This window comes from Sus scrofa, chromosome 6, assembly GCF_054392235.1.
Source record: "Sus scrofa isolate SSC_HxYL_T2T_F1_AM1 chromosome 6, Sscrofa_HxYL_maternal_Yorkshire_Landrace_v2.0, whole genome shotgun sequence".
Classification (NCBI taxonomy): Eukaryota; Metazoa; Chordata; class Mammalia; order Artiodactyla; family Suidae; genus Sus; species Sus scrofa.
In genome coordinates, this window is record NC_139388.1 from 7,540,057 (window position 1) to 7,557,423 (window position 17,367).

Sequence of the window (17,367 nt, forward strand, 5' to 3'; positions counted from 1 at the left end):
GTCGGGCACGCCGCTTGCCCAAACATGATACGTCCTCTAAAGAATAAGAGAAAGAGGAACCTCATGGCCCCAAGGGGTTTATGAGGGGTCATTGGCAGAATATGCATCAGCAAAGAGAACCAAGGTGCAAACCTAGGCACTGCTGGGTGGCCTGCGTTTGTGCCTGGTTGCCTAGGTTTGCGTTTGCAGAAGCACAGTGAGGATTCTCTGGAATGCTCTGCACAGATAGCTAACGTCAAGCTTCCTCAAATGCTAATGACTGTAAATGCCTAAAGGTCAGAGTAAAAGCTTAACCATCTACCAGCTATGTGACTTTTAAAATAATAAAAGAACTTACAAAACCAAAACCAAACCTATATCCTCCACCTTTAGCCCCCTCCTCACTTGACGTCATCCTAAAGGGCACAATCAAAGCAGTCTGGTTTCTTGAGGCGGGGCTCTCGGTCCCTGAGACCTTGAGTCCCCCGGTTCCCACCTTTACTTAAGATAAATGTCTCTGTGTCTTGTTTTAACTCTTTTCCTTAAGTTTCACAGCACCCGTTCTTCAGCCCCGACCTGCTGAGCTGGTCTTGGCAGAAATTCTTTTAGATTTCTTTTTGCTATTGAAAGACAACCTTAATAAATGCAATTTTTAAATGTCCTGCCTTAGTATTCTTGTATACTGCTGGCAGGTGTATAAAGCGGTTTGGACCACTATGGAAAACAGGTGCCCTCTGGCCTGCTCTCAAAAGGATATAAACATGGCCACCCAGAGACATGTTTCTAACGGTTCTATTCCTAACAGGCCCAACCTGGAAATATCTATCCATAGAAGAATGAAGAAATTAATAGTCTATTCATTTAACGCAACACTATCCAGCAAAGCAAATGAATAGATTACTACCACACAGGATGCTATGTAGTGCACAGATAAATCTTACAAACGTAACTTTGAGCCAAAGGAGCCAGACACAGAAGAGTTCAGCCTGGATGACTCCATGTGCTTGAAGTTCAGATTCATGCAAGACTAATCTATGCTGCTAGAGGCAGGGAAGTGGCTTCCGGGGGTGGGTAGGGGGTGTGTGTGCAGACACTGGAGGGGCCGGGAATCTCCAGGGAGGTGAGCAAACTCTGTGTCTTGATCTGGGTGGTCACACGGATCAATTCTGTGAGCATTTTCGAGAATTCATCCAGCAGCACTCTTCTGACCTGTGCACTTTTCCGTAAGTGTGTTTTCCTTTAATGAAAATTTATTTAAAAGATAGACCAGGGGAGTTCCCATCGTGGCTCAGTGGAAAAGAATCTGACTAACATCCATGAGGACGCAGGTTCGATCCCTGGCCTCGCTCAGTGGGTTAAGGATCCGGCGCTGCCATGAGCTGTGGTGTAGGTCACAGACGTGGCTTAGATCTGATGTCACTGCGGTTGTTGCATAGACCGGCAGCTGTAGCTCTGATTCGACCCCTAGCCTGGAACCCCATGTGCCGCAGGTGCGGCCCTAGAAAGACAAAATAAAAGAAAAAAGAACAGATCAAAATGTCCCATGTCTATTCCATAGAGATCTCTCTGGTTGTGGAAAGTAGAGGCCACTACAAGAGCCTGACACTTGCCTGGGGCTGCCCTGACTTGCCGCCCTGCTATGCCGCCCATGTCCCCACCCTCTCTAGGCCCAAGGTGGTGCCACCTCCTCTCAGAATAAGACGGTTGGGCTCAGAGACCCCCCACACTGGGTTCAAATCCCAGCTGTGCCTGCTTCTAGCTGTAGACCATCTCCTTTGCTCTCTCTGCTCCTCCAAGATGGGCCTACCTTCGAGAAGACTGCAAGAGAGCACACACAGAGCCCCCGGCACAGCTCCCGAAGCTGGTAGGTCCCCAGTAATTGTGCTCTCCGATTACTGTCAAGAAAGCCCACGAGAGCCTGCGCTCCTCCCCAGGCTGCCCTGCCCTCTGCCACTTGTTAGTTTCAATCCCTGAAGCTTCCCTTGTTATTAGTTACAGGGTCCCCAATGGCCCACCAAGGGCCATGAGCCATGGCTGGGAGTCGCCAGAGACGGTGGCCCTCCTGGGGGCCTGGCGGCCTGGGTCCAGGGGCCTCCACTTGGGTTCTCTGGCGCACAGGTGCGGGAGAAGCGGCCTGGCTGGACTCAGGTCTACGAGCCCTCTGCTCTGCCACCACTGCCCCCTCACCCCTGCTGAGCCCCTCCTGAAGTCTTGGACTGTGCTGGGCCCCCCGCCTCGTGGGGAGAGCCCCTCCTTTCACAGTTCTCTGCAGAATCCCTCTGATCCCTCTTAGGAAGTCACAAAGCCCTCTTTGACCAAGTGCCAGAAATTAATCTGGACGAATTCCTGCCTTTTCGACCTGGAGGAAGCAGATGCGCGGCTGGGCCTGTGAAAGCACCGAGGCCAACTCCTGCCCCTCCTCACCCCACTTCCCTGATTTACATCCCTGCTCAGACGCAGGACAGGTGACACTCACAACCTTCCCAGGCAGAGGAGAACAGGCAACTCAGCGACAGCTGCCATGAACAAGCCCCAGAGAGACACGAGCCAGAGCCGATGGGAATGGACACGGATTCCCAGTAACTCTCAATCTCCACAGGTCCAGGAGGTCACTCAAGCAGGGGTGGTGGGACGCTTTCACTCCCTCTTTCAAATCAGGGTGACCAGCAGGGGCTACAGTAATAAGAGTCTGCCGCAGGGGAAAAGAGCGCAGAGATTGATTAGAGATGCCTGCCAGGGGCTCACTGGGGGTTGGTGGCAGGCGTGCTATGTGTGTACCTCCCTTCTTCTAGAACCCTGTCTTTTGGAACCCTTCTGCACAAAAGGAAACAGAGGTCTTGATCATTCAAGAAGAATAAGAATAATTAATATTGATCCAACAGTTATTCACATGTCAGGTGCCGTTCTCAACTATTCACCTATTTAACTTGGACAGGAACCTAATAAGCTTGGTTTTATTACGACCCTTGTTTTATTCAGGAGGGAAAGGAGGCCCACGGAGGAAAGTAACTAGTCCAGGGTCATACAGCCAGTGGGCAGTGGAGCCAGGATTTGAAGCCAGGCAGCCTGGCCCGGAGCCTTCTCCTTAGGCATTAGAGAAAATTCCTCTTTGGGGAGCAAGGTGGCAATATGTGCTAAGGGTCACACAAAAAATACCCCTCCTCTCTGCTTAGTAAGCCCTGTTCTGGAAACCAGCCCCAAGAAAGTAATTCAAAATCAGGAAAAGACTGGCTATAAGGACAGTCAGGACGGCATTATCTGCAGTTGAGAAAAAGAGAAATAGCCCAAATACTGGAAAGCAGGTCCTTTGGTAAATTATGCCATGACCTCTTCACAGATATGATGCAGCCATCAGAAAGCCTCTTCGTGCAGGACTGGACACACACTGAAATGTTCAAGCTGCAGCATTGTGCAAAGCTGGCAGGACTGTCCACACACCTGGCCATAAGGTCCGTGCAAAGGTGGGCGAAGCTGGAGGGGCACTGGCAGGAGTGAAATCCGCCTATGGGAGGGACGTGTAGGGGCAAAGGGGTCGTTGCCTTTGATGTGTAAAGAGCAGAGACAGAGGGGACAGGACGGTGGGACAGGAGGGATGGCCGCAGGTGGGGGGGGGGCACTATCTTCCTGCCAGACAAGGTGAGCTCAGCAGGGACCACACAGGGGAGCGTGGCCCAGAGAAAGAGGGACCAGGAGCAAGGCAAGGTCCAGCCTCACTGCTGCAGTCTGGGGACAGGGTGACACAGTGTGTTCAGGCAGACGTGGAAGTGGCTGGCCCTGAGCTTGACTTTCCGGGGCCCAGGGTGGCACACAGGGTGGGCAGGGCAATCAGCCCTTCCCACGAGAAGCAGGGGATGGCGGAGTCAGAGGTTAATTCACATAATCCTCCCAGTGACGTCTGCGAGACTCAGGGAAAAACGCAAAGCTCTCGTGAAATGCCTCACGAGACAAAATACCACAGCCCCCGACACGAAAGGCAGGAGGACAGACAGGCGAATGGTACAGGCAGGAGCACAAGCCCACAGGTGTGACGGAGGAAGTGTCGGCATGTGCGTGTGTCTGTGTATGTGCGTGTGCACACACACGCTCACAGGAACATGCACACGCATACGCGCACACACGCACGCACGCGCAGACACACGCACGTGCAGTGGGGGCCATGATGCCAGTGGTTACCATCCTGGGCTCTGGAACTGAAATGATGTTCAAACCTCAGCTCTGCCATCTGAAAGCTGCGTGCCCTTGAGCAAGTCATTTAACTGTGAAACGGGAAACAGGAGGACACCGCCCTCCCCAGTTGAGGGGATTCAGCAGGGCGGCGAGCAAGGTGTTGGCACCTGCTGGCACAGGAGGGTGGTGAGGCCACCTGCCCTACTGGGGTACGTGTGCTGGGGGGACCTGTGGTGGTCAGAGGGGCCTTGGTTGCAGGACTTCTAGAAGTGGCTTGTCCTGCAGGAGGAAAGGCCTCAGGGTCCTATGCCCAAGAGGGAGAAGGAGGTGGGTCCAGGAGGAAGGTCAAGGCTGCAGGTGACGGCACCCACTGGAGGGCCCGCCCTTCCCGCCAAGTGAGCTCCCCTGCAGGGGCGGGGCGTCAGCTCCAGGGCCTTCTGTCCCTCGCACCTGGCTCCCTGGGAACCTTGGCACCAGGGGTTCTCTCTCCCTGTGGGGGGTGGGGGGTGGGGTCCAGGGGGTGAGACAACCCAGGCTCCCAGCCCCACGGCCTTCACCTCAGACTCCCAGTTCCTCACCCTGCAGTGGGGACCCCAGCAGGGCTCAGCCCAGGGCTTATGTAGAAGCGAGAGTGTGACACCCCTAGGAGCAGCTGTCGGTGGCAATGGCCTTTGTCTCCCTGGTCCCCTCATCAATAAAGACCTTGCAGCCCCACTGCGAGGATTCATGCGAATGTGCATAAAGGAGGAGGGCGCCGGGCGGAGCCCTCCCAGGACAGGCTGCCGCCCTCCTGCCGCCCCATCTCAAAGACATGCCACGGGAGTTTCCACTGTGGCGTGGCAGAAACAAATCTGACTAGGAACCATGAGGTTGCAGGTTCGATCCCTGGCCTCGCTCTGTGGATTAAGGATCTGGCGTTGCCGTGAGCTGTGGTGTAGGTTGCAGACACGGCTCGGATCCTGTGTTGCTGTGGCGCAGCCTGCAGTTGTAGCTCTGATTGGACTTCTAGCCTGGGAACTTCCATATGCCGCGGGTACGGCCCTAAAAAGCCAAAAAAAAAAAAAAAAAAAAAGACACACCTCAGGGGGGCACTGCAGGGGCTAGGTGCACACCCCTAGGAGCAGGGGTTAGAGTTAGGGTTAGGGTTAGGGTTGCCATGCTCCCACCCACCGGCTGCTCTGATAGGGGTGCCTGCAATGATGTTCCTGCAGGCCTGGCCCCTGCAACCCCATGACCTGCAGGGCAGCCTGATCTCACACCAACCTAGTGGGCAAGGTCCTAGTTAGTAACCTCCCATTTCACAGACAGAAAATCTGAGGCCCAAATAAACACACCCCATATCCAGTGCGCTTATAACACGGTCACCCCTCACAAACACACGCACACAAAGAACACATGGGACCCCACATTCTTCTCCACCCTCCTAGTCTGTACAGAGGAGGGACAGGGCCCTGGATGGGGGTGAGCACGTGGCTGTGGCCACGCCAGGGGCTTGGGAAACTGCTTGGGGAGAAGGCGGCAGCGCGGCTGGGGCAGACGGCCAGAGAGGATGCAAACCTGGGCTGGGATTTTCCCGGGGCCAAGCCCATTCCTCTGCCTGGCAGCTTTGCGACAGGAAAACAGGCCGCTTCTGTCGCCCCCCCACAGTCTGCACCCTCCCCCAGCTCAGCTGCCCCCGGGGCTGTTGTGAGTGACCCAGTTTCCCCCCGGCGAGAAAGCCATCTTGGTTTTCCAGAACCCCTCTCTGGAAGTGAGAAGGCGTCTTTTCAAAGCCGGAGGCACCAGGAGCGCCGGCTACACACGGCAGGTGTCTTTCGGGAGCCTCTTACGGCTGTCGCTCAGCCAGGTACTCAGGGCTGCAGGGCCCTGTCCACCCGGACAGGCCTGTCCCTCACAGCTTTATGAACACGCCAGACCCTCCTTGGCTCCACCATATACTCCCGGCCTGGCCCCTCGGAGCCTGACACACAGTGACAGGCCTGGCTCCCCAGGACACGGCTCCAAGGTGCATGTGAGTCAGAAATGAGGCCTCATTAACTCAGCACACTGTTTGCGCTTCCACACCCCCAGGAATTAGCCTCAGGGGCCCAACCACCCAAACCAAACAGAGCTGGCCTCTCCCGGGAGCCCCGAGGACAGCGGGCTCCAGGATCCAGGGTGGGGCAGGGGCTGCCATACCAGCAACCAGCGTGACTCCACTCGCCTCCCCATCCTGTCCTGCCACGATGCCCCAGGCCTCTTCTGCCCTCCCCGACCAGCACTGCCCCTCCAGGGGCAGGAGGCCTGGAGGAAGACAGAGCGAGGGGTCCAGAGAGAGGGAGAGGCTGGGAAGGGGGTTCCAGGGGCTGGGGTGTGCGGAAGCAAACCCCTCTCCCCTTGTGGGGGCCTGGGGACCTTGGACAAGGGACTCAGATTTCCTCACGGGCCGAGAGCAATAAGGATAGACCACTCAGTGACATGAGATGACACCTGAAACACAGGGCCCAGCGTGGAGGAAACCCCCCACCCAGTGCACCTGTGGCTGCACTAATGTTCAGAGCTGAGGCCACGAGGACCACGGGGCCCCGGGGCAGAGCAGCAGTCCAGGACTATCGCACAGGTACTTCATTCACTTGCGGCTTTGCTCCCCGACACAGCGTGAGACAAACTCTACGGCAGTCCTTCTCAAGCTTGTTTTCTTTCTTTCTTTTTTTTTTTTTTTTTGGTCTTTTTTTGCCTTTTCTAGGGCCGCTCCCGCGGCATATGGATGTTCCCAGGCTAGGGGTCCAATCGGAGCTGTAGCCGCCGGCCTACACCACAGAGCAACGCCGGATCCTTAACCCACTGAGCAAGGCCGGGGATCGAACCCACAACCTATGGTTCCTAGTCGGATTTGTTAACCACTGTGCCACGACAGGAACTCCTCAAGCTTGTTCTCATCATCAAGAGCCTTTCAGGATCTCCCCACCCGCAGCTGCCCTTAGCCTTCTGAAAACAAATACTAGCAAATAAGATTTTGTTGAGGAGGTTACTAGGAAGCCACATACCACTGGAATAACAAGGTTTTCAAGCCCCCAAATACCAATTTTGGTCCCCTTGGAGGTGATACGACACAGGGCAGGACAGGTACCGGTACAGGTGGATAAAAACACGAAATCAATGGGAACACAGCATCTAAGAGGCCATGTTTTTTACCAAACAGAAGAATGTATTCTCTGTGGGCACCACAGCTACCACATGGGCACATGTATTAGTGGAGGGGGAAAAAAATGACAAAAACAGCAAGTAGAAAATTTGAAAATCTAAGCTAAGGCTGTGGGATCTCACAAGTCCTGAATTTTGATGTTCTAATGATTTTTTTTTTTTAAAAAGGTTAAAGATAGAGAAAAGAAAAAGAAAACCCCAGAAGTTCGTGTTGTGGCTCAGCAGTAATGAGCCTGATTAGTATCCATGAGGATGTGGGTTTGATCCCTGGCCTCGCTCAGTGGGTTAAGGATCTGGTGTTGCTGTGACCTGTGGTATAGGTCGCAGATGCAGCTCGGATCCTGTGTTGCTGTGGCTGTGACGTAGGCTGCCAGTTGCAGCTCCAATTCAACCCCTAGCCTGGGAAATTTCATGTGCTGGGGGTGTGGCCCTAAAAAGCAAAAAAAGAAAAGAAGAAAAGAAAGAAAAAAGCAAACCCCAAAATGGTTGGTGGTAAAGAGTGGCTGTAGCAGGCAGGAGAAGCAGGACACATCCTGAATGTGCGGAAGGGTCCAAAGCTCAGAGTCAGGTGCAGCTGGATGTAGCTGGAGGTAGTGTAAAGAAAACACTGCGTGACTATGGGCGAGTCATTCGACCCCTAGGAGCCTCGTCCTCTGCTGTCAATGAACAGGAAAGCACCCAGCCGTGCCTTGCCCATTGTCGGCACTCAGTAACTGCATCTGAATCAACACTTGCTGGAATCTATGCACACTACACGAGACTGCTACAGACCCAGGATTTGCGTGTGGGTCTCTAAGCTCATTTCATTAGCCAGCAGTACCTCAAAAACACCTTCTGTTTCTTTGCCATTTTACCGGGAAGAAGAGCATGCCTCCCTCCAACCTCATCCAGAATGAGTGGCAAAGAGCCCCAGGGATGAAGTCAGGTTGCTGATGCTGAGATATCACTGCCACCTGGTGGCAGCATACCTAAATCAGTGGGGGGGGGGGGGACTGGCAAAAAGGGAAAACTGCTAGTGCCTCACACTTGCCTAAGACACAAGTGAGTGCTTCCACCATGAGAATAGAGGTCACCATCTACCACCTGGCCACTCCCTGCTGCATCCTCGATACCCTGCTTTGAGTTTCCTGGATGCTTGTTGGTTTCCTTTTTTTTTTTCGACTTAAGTGATTAAATGTAACAACTGTAAATAAAGCAAATGCCACCAAAAGGAAGTGCAGACGTCCAGGTCCTTATGAGAACTGTTAGAAGCCCAGGGCTCCCTAACTGGGTACTTGCCCAACTGACTGTCTGAACCCCACATGCAATCCTTGCCATCTGAGTTAGCACATTTCAAACCTGTCCCTTTCCAATCATCCTTCCAGCCGTCGCGGTCTCCTGAAATTCGGCTTTCAGTGCTCACCATCACACTGCCCCCTTACAGCCGAAGAATATTCACACATGGTATAAGCACTGCCTCTGAGGTGCTCCCAAAGATTCCAGGACATGGCTGAAGAAACTGGGGGCCAGGGCAAGGGGGAAAGCAGAGTTCTGAGGAATCATGAAAGACCCCTCGCCTCTTCCTAGACCCTGATCTTGGCCACCTTTTCAAAGGCGTCTCCCCAACCTGTCAGATGGGCAGTATGTCTCTAAGGACTTTCTGTCCCATCCTGAGCTAAGAAAAAGCAAGGTCGGCACCTGCTGAGGACGCACAAGGAGAAACACAAGGAGGGCGGAGGAAGGAGAGTCACCCGATAGCCGCACCCAGGGCAGTGAACGGGCCTCTTCTTTTGGGGAGCCCTTAGCACCACACAGCACCCCATATTCCTCCCCTCTTCCTCTCCAGTGCTCTCCCAGGCGGCCCTATGGGTCCTGCCTGTCCTGGGACTCATCGGGCCACAGAGAGCCAGGCCTCAGGGATGACGTCCCTGCAGAAATCAAGCTCCAGCAGCCCCTGCCAATTCCTTGAGCAGGCCGGCGCCGCTTGCCTGCCGGGCTGACACCCGGTGTCCTCCGAGTGCGCTTAGGAACCCACAGGGACGGGAAAGGCCAGGGTCTGCACGCTGCCCCAGGCCCTTACTGGCTGGGGAGGTAGGGGTCCAGTCTGGCCTCCCCTTCCCTAGAGAGAAAACGGGAGCAATGAGGACAACCAGGCTTACAAGGGTGAAACAGACAGGCTGGTCTCAGGCCCCAGGCACACAGAGGGTGCTCAGGAAATGCCGGTCCTTTCCCTTCGCAGCCCCAACTTGGAGACTCCCACTTGGCCTCTGAGACGGCCATGTGGGCACAAACGAGAGAGAGGACCTGCAGCTGTCGGGGAAGGGCCAGGGGCGGCCCTCTTTGGACCAGGAATGCAATTTTCCGGGGCTGGATTTCCGCCCTCCGCCCAGCTGTGACGGGAGCCCCTCCAGAGGCACGAGAGGCATGCCGCGTGTCCCATGCTTGTCCCAACATGGCACATGCCGCAAGCCCTGCACAGGGCCAGCCTCTCGTCCCCCACCGCCCGACGGCTTACCAAAAGATGACGGCTCAGGCCACGCAGGTCATTCTAGCCTCGCCCTGCTGGCTCTGCAAGCCCGCAGGCCTGTCATGGCTTGTTCTCAACTAAAAGATCAGAGGGCGGGGAGATGGGGAGGCAGGGTGCCAGGGTCCTGCGCCAGGGAGCAGAACGTGGACTCCCCAGGAGGCTGGCAGGACCCTTCTCGTAGATCCCGCCGCTGGGTCTTGAACGTGACCAGGAGGGGACTAATTCACCCTCTGTGCTAGAAGGCCCTGGACCACCCTAAGCAGAGCCAGAACTGGAAAATTAGGCCAAAGAATCAGATAATGGAAAGGAAGCGAAGCCTATGGAAATACAGCTGGGCTTCTGCATCTCTGATGAATCTATCTCTGGTGCCACCTTCAGAAATCACTTTTTTTTTGCTTTTTGTTTTCCTGTTTGTTTTTTTTTTTCTTTTTACGGCCACACCTGTGGCATGTGGAAGTCTGTGGGCTAGGGGTCAAATCGGAGCTGCAGCTGCAGGTCTCTGCCACGGCCACAGCCACACCAGATCCGAGCCGCATCGGTGACCTAGGCCACAGCTTGCAGCAACGCACTGAGCAGGGCCAGGGATGGAGCCCACAACCCTAGAGAGACAATCCGTGTCAGGGTCTTAACCCACTGAGCCACAATGGGAACTTCACGTTTCTCGTTTTCTTTTCTTTTTTTTTTTTTTTTTTTGTCTTTTGTTGTTGTTGTTGTTGTTGCTATTTCTTGGGCCGCTCCCGCAGCATATGGAGGTTCCCTGGCTAGGGGTTGAATCGGAGCTGGAGCTGCCAGCCTACGCCAGAGCCACAGCAACGCAGGATCCGAGCCGCGTCTGCAACCTACACCACAGCTCACAGCAACGCCGGATCGTTAACCCACTGAGCAAGGGCAGGGACCGAACCCGCAACCTCATGGTTCCTAGTCGGATTCGTTAACCACTGCGCCACGACGGGAACTCCTCGTTTTCTTTTAAACACAAGAACTTTTTGTTCAGTGAACTTTTTAAAAAATTACTGTTATTATTATTTTGGTCTCTCCAGTGGTATGATGTTCCCAGGCCAGAGACTGAACCACAGCAGTAACCCGAGCCACAGTGGAGACAATGCCAGATCTTTAATCTGCTGCGCTACCGGGGAACTCCCGGAAGTTACTTTCAAGCCATCATCTTGAGCCCCTGAGGTCCTGCCTCCCCAAGCCTCTCAGGAGAGCCCCTGCCCTGAGAGCAAGTGGTTCTTTGAGCCTTTCGGAAGCAGGCACACGCTGTGAGGCTCCCGAGCAAAGCTGAGGGCCAAGGGGAAGAAGGCAGTTTCCGCCTCGAGAGGGGAAAGGTATCAACTGTCAAAGAGGGAGGCGGGGGCTTCCATACAGTGAGCCAAGCTCCTCGGCTGAGCTGCCAGGAAGGCGAGAGACCTCCACCCTCAAGCCTCCGGGGGCAGACCTGCTGTGAGCCCACACTCAGCTGCTGAGACGAAGGCAGCTGCCTCCAGCAAGCAAGCGAGTCAGGACTTACCTTCCACTGCAGAGAATGGAACCACTGGTCTCGCAGGTAGCTGTTGGCAGCCTGCAACGAGAAGATCAGGACAGTGAGGTCCAGTGACTGGCCGGCAGACACAGAGCGTCGCACAGGTCCTCACGGGAGCCCCAGCCGGCTCTGTCCCATGGGATCTGTGACCTGGCTTACCCTTCAGAGGGGTGCTCCAAGCTGAGCCCCGCGTGAAAAACCAGACCAGAACCCGTCACCCCGGGGTCTTGTCTGAAATAAGACATCGATGCCACCGGGCACGGGTTTGGCTGGAAGAGCTTTAACTGTACTCATATCTCAAGCTATTCAGGATGACGGGAGGGACCAGGACGAGTGGGGGAGGCGTGTGGTGAGATGCTGCTGCTGATGGCTCTTACTGGGGGCTCCCCAAGCCCTGCTCCAGGCCCTGGGCGGTAGTCACCCACATACTCTGCGGCAGCCTGCACCACAGCCCGAAGAGGTGGGCCACAGCGTGCCTGCTTCACAAGGGGGAAAACGGAGACCCTGAGCTCTCGCGTCAAACAACCGCCCTCAAGCCAGCAGCCCGGCTTCCAAGCCTGTGAATTTAACCACCAGCCCTCCTGCCACCTGCCGAAAGCCATGGTAGAAAGCACCTGGCCTTGAACTCGGGCAGAACTGCATTAAAAAACACCGTGCAGGGAGCGAGACCTTCCGGGACGCGCGCCACACCAGTCCAGAGACTCTGGGCCACTCCTGGCCACCACGCTGCGCTCACCTCCGGTTCTAGCAGATGTGCGGATGGCAACATGGTATTTATGGCACGTTTAACGGGCGCTAGATGCCACACTGAGCCCCACGGTGGACTGGCTCATTCAGGCCCTGTAAGTCATAGCTGGGAAGCTGGCGCCGTCTGCACCCCCGTCCCTACAGTACAGACAAGGAGACTGAGGCTCGGGGGTTAAACTCTCCCACGGGCTCCCAGGCACTGGGGGTGGGGCCAGGGCTTGAACCTGGCACTCTGACTCAGGCCCAAACCACAGCGTGACGGCATTTCACGTTTGCCGTTGGCCACCCCCAAGGCAGAAACGCCGTGTGGGTCCCTGCCTGATCCCACGGGCCCTGAAGGTCAGAGGGAGTCTGACAAAGGCCACAGCCTCTCCCCAAGCACGAATGTCCACGTCTGTCCCTGACCACACTGCCCCTCCCCCCGCACAGGCACAGCACACACATCAGCGTGGACAGCGTGTCCCCCTCATTCAGGGAGATCTGGGGCTTGCAGCTGACCTCCCCCGCAGCCCCCACCAAGTCACTGATGGAACAGCAGCCGCTCGCCCAGGGCAGTTTGGGGAAATCTCTGGGCTGGAACAAATGTACCAGTTCAGTGGCCTGTGCAGCTGAGAGTCAGGCTCCCATGGGCAAGCTTAGCGACTCGTTCCAGACCCGGAGCCGACCCACAGCGGCACCTGGAGGCAAGATGAGCTCCTGCTTCTGCCCCGAGCGGGAAGCAGACGAGGGAGACCCTCCGTGTGAGGCAGGTGCCTCTGCCGTAGCTGCGTCTCTGGCAGCTCTGGGCTCACGGCCCCATTCTGCCTCCATGGGACCTGGAGTAAGTCCCCTGACGGCACAAAGCCTGGGACACCTGACCAGGGCAGCGGAGGCCAAAGGGGAGTCTCTTCCAGGGACCAGCAGCCCTGGAAGGTCTGTAGCTGGGTCACCTCCGGTCTATGCTGACCTAGCTGTGGTCTCATGACAATTCTTGTTCATTAGGGCGACAAAATACATCCCACGCTCAGAAAGAGCGGTGCAAAGATCCCACACGATGAGATAATCCATGTAAAATGCTAACTTACTGAGCGCAGCACCCAGCAAAGTGCAAACACTCTACCGGGAGCAGGGCTGGGTACCTGCACCGACCACGGCCACGACTGTGCTGAAAAAGAGGTTCCGGGCTAAAAGTCCCAACCACAGTGTGTGTGGACTTCTGTGATGTCACTAACGCCACACTGGCCGAGTCCACTCTACCGGGGGATGTCCCTGGACCAGAGATAAAAGGAGATGATGGCGCTGGGCTCCCGGGAGCTGGTATACGCCCGTATGAGCCAGCTCCTGCCCGCTTCTGGCCCACGACTATTTTTATCTGCTTTTATCACAACCGAGGTGGCCAGAGAGCGGGGAGGGGTAGTAGGTGGCACAAGGGAACCTCTGAGGTCTGTCCACGTCTAATGCCCCACGAGTGCGCCACCTTAGGTGCAGACGACTTGGCGGATGTCATTAAGTGAAAGCCCTCGGGATGCAGAGATTATTCTGGATTATCCAGGTGAGCCACTGTAATCACAATGGTTCTTACAGGAGGGAGGCAGATGGTCAGAGACGGAAGGAGAGGTTGGAATGATGTGGCCATGAGCCCAGGGAGGCGGGCGGCTCTGGAAGCTGGCAACAGCAAGGACATGGGTAACTCCCTCGGGCTTCAGAAGGAACCAGCCCTGTGGACACCTCGATTTTAGCCAGTGGTAGCCACGCTGGATTCGGATCTCTAGAAGGGTAGGCTGATACCTTTGTGTTGTTTAACTTTGCCACAGCAGCAGTAAGAAGTGAACAGAGGGGGTACGGCCCGGCTGGTTTAGCACAGACAGGGGTCATCCCACGGGTTCCGAGGTTCCACTGCGGGCTCGGATGGTGCCCACAATGTGTCACTGGCTGGACCCAATGAGTGAAGATAAAAGGAAGAGAGAGGAGAGGGCGGTGGGCGAGGTGGGGCAGGAGGAGACCTGCCTTCCACTGGCCAACCCACCCTGCTGCGCTGCCAAGGGGTGTGACCCGGGTGTGACCCAGGAGTGACCCCCACTGTATCCCCGGGGCCTGGGGCCGGAGGTACCCGGGAGAGACCTGCTGGAGGAACCAATGAGAGGACGGTAAGCTCGCTGAGGGCAGGGTCTCACTTCCAAACCCCTCGCTCTGATTAGTGTGGCCCGTACCAGCAGGGCTGGGTGCGCAGAACAGGCGAACAGCAGCCTCGGAAGAAACAGGAGGCGGTGGGACGTGGGGTGGATGGCGACTCTGGTCCTGGCCTCGGCAGCCAAATCCCACACGGACTGTCTCCCCAGGGCCAGGCCCAGCCCTCCCAAGCCGGGGGCTTCAAGTCGGAGTCCCTGTCAAAGGTCTTTCATCAAGGAAAAAAAAAAAGGAGTTCCTGTCGTGGCACAGCGGAAACGAATCCGACTAGGAACCATGAGGTTGCGGGTTCAACCCCTGGCCTCGCTCAGTGGGTTAAGGTTCCGGAGTTGCTGTGAGCTGTGGTGTGGGTCGCAGACGAGGCTCAGATCCTGCGTTGCTGTGGCTGTGGCATAGGCTACACTTCCGATTGGACACCTAACCTGGGAACCTCCATATGCCATGGGTGCGGCCCTAAAGAGACAAAAAAAAAAAAAGGTCTTTAATCGGCCCCTCCCTTGGCCACTGCGAGCTGGGCTGAGTGATCAGGAGCTCCTACCCTGGACTCTGGGTCTCGGGCAAGTGAAGTCAAGGTGAGGGGTGGGCACTCACTGGGAGGCAGGGCTGTGGCGTCCTTCTATTTTCTTGAGGGCCGCACCCACAGCATACGGAGGTTCCCAGGCTAGGGGTCGAGTTGGAGCTACAGCCACCGGCCTACACAGCGAGGCCAGGGATCGAACCTGCAACCTCACGTTCCTAGTTGGATTCATTAACCACTGAGCCATGATGGGAACTCCTTGAGGAGTGAATTAATTACAGGTGAGGCAAAGCATGAGCTGCTGGCCCCACCTCGCCCCCAGCCCTGGGAGGCAGAGACACTGAAGGCCTCCCACCCACCTGTGGCTCATTCCTCCCCCAGCACAGCTGGGAGGGGAGGTGGCCACAGTCCCTGTCCCCCAACCCTGGGCCAGCTCCACTTTGGAGCCTCGGCCACGTGCAGCCACTACAACAAATGGCTCTTTGATTCAGAGGCTCAATGGGCTTTCAGGTATCACCCAACCCAGGGTTCTCAGTCTTTGGGGGATTTAAACAAGCGATGGACTTGTACCCAAGTAACATACACATTTGCACACTCGCTACACACACACACACACATGCAACTGTGCAGGCAGTTTCAGAATACGCATGGACCACAGGTTAAGACCCAACTCTAAGCCAATGTCTCTTCTGCTGTGTCTCTGATGAGGAAACTCAGAGGCCAGCTTGCTGCGGTCTCATCCGAGTCCTTCCCCAACGCTTGCAGCTCTCCTTCGGGCACGTGGCAGGAACACTCGGCCAGGTGCCTGGTGTCGCCTCCGGTGGAAGCCCTGAAGAGCCCGTGCGCTATTTAGTAGGGTCCCTTCCCCCAGCCTGCTGACCAGAAACATCCAGATGGTGCATGCTCCCAGCTGACCCAGGATGGACACGCACTCCGAGTGGGAAACAATCCCATGCTGTTCCAAGCCACTTAGAATGTGGGGCTGTGTTACCGCAGCCTAGAACGAGCTGGCGCACTCTGCTTCCTGTCCCTTTTTCCCATGGCGGGTCCCTCCCAGCAGGAACGCACTGCCTCCAGCCCCTCGCTCCCTCAACCATCTGCCTTTTGGGTCTCACCCGACATGCCGGTGTCTTAGTGGTGCCTGCCCCCGCGCCCCGTCACCACGTCAGGTGACGATACCTCATCGAACAGATGACACTGTCCTGTAATCACTGGTCTTCCTCCTCTCCAGCCCATGGGCTCTGTGAGGTCGGGGACCAAGCATGTCTGACTTATTCACCACTGTGTCCATAAAACTCAGATAAATGTTTGTTGACTGACTGCCTGACTGACTAATGGGATGGATACATGGATAAATGGAAAGGTGGATGGACAGAGGGATGGGTGGAATGATGGACAGATGGTGAACAGACTGGTGGATAAATGGGTGGGCAGGGAGTGGACAGCAGGGGGAATGAAGCATCAGTATACCTATTCCGTTCAGTGAGAACATTTCACACACAGTGAACTTCAAAGAACTAGTCAGCCTTGACGCCCTCTCTTCCCTGCGCCGTATTTGACGAGGGCCCTAGAAGCAGTCTGGCCAGATCTTTCCTGAACACCTCTTGTGCTAAGTGTTGAGGATTTTACATGCAATCTTGCTGATCTTTGCAACACCCAGGGAGACAGGTATCACGGGTCCAGTTTACAGATCAATCTTAAGCCCAGAGAGGGGATCCCAGCTGTCCAAGGCTGCACAGCCTGCTCTCTCCCTACAGCCTGTCTTCCCTACCGCTGGGTTCCCAGGAACTGGGCTGGGAAATCTGAAAGCATCATGCGGGTGGAGGGGTGGGGCCTCCTGGTGCCAGTTCCGATCACCAGGAGGCCCCACCCCTCGAACCAGAGGGTGGGCCAGAACTTTCCTCCAGAAGAGGGGGGTGACCTTCGGTGTGGCCACTGCCCCCTCACAGACATGTCCCCTGTCGAAGCCAGAGAGGCTGTGACAAGCGTGGGCCGTCCAGCTCCTTCCTCTAGTTTCTCATCTAGTTCAGAAGGACAGAGGCCATGGGGGCAGGGGGACCTCTAGAACCCCAGGCATCTCTCAGTGGCTTACCAGGAAAGGGAGAGGGGAGCGGGCCCAGGGACAGAGTGGGTTTCTGCAGTGTCACTACCCTGACGTGTGATGGCTGAGCCTGGATGACCCGGGCCCACGGGACTCAGGGCCTGGCTCCAAGTCCTGGGGGTCACTTGAGGGAGCCTGGGCAAGAGAGCCCCTGGAAGTGGGCAGGCCTGCCCAGGCGGCAGGACTTCTCCTGGTGATAAATCTTTCGAATACTCAAAGGGCCTCGTTCCAGGCAAATTCCGCCTAATTTCCTCTTCGAAAGTTGCCAAGTTCTCCCTCATTGTTGTATTGTCTCGAGAGGTGAGAAAAACAGCTGAGGGTGCCCCGTGGGTGACTGTTCCCAGGTTCTCCTTCCCGCCCAGCTTCTTAGGGAAAAAACAGCACGTGCTTTACAGGCCGGAAAGGTCTTTCTCTCCGGCTTCCAGTAAGAAGGGAACCCGCCCTGTCCCTGCCCCGCCGCCCCCACCCCCGCCAGCGTT

At 56.1% G+C, this 17,367-nt stretch overlaps 1 protein-coding gene across 1 annotated transcript in view; it reads right to left on the reverse strand.

Annotated features, from left to right (window-relative positions):
• The window catches only part of CMIP (c-Maf inducing protein), a 228,287-nt gene that overhangs the window by 65,483 nt on the left and 145,437 nt on the right, over positions 1 to 17,367 (reverse strand). The window contains exon 3 of the mRNA XM_021093761.2: positions 11,346 to 11,396. Coding sequence (XP_020949420.1) covers positions 11,346 to 11,396 — 51 coding nt within the window. The remainder of the gene's footprint in view (positions 1 to 11,345; positions 11,397 to 17,367) is intronic.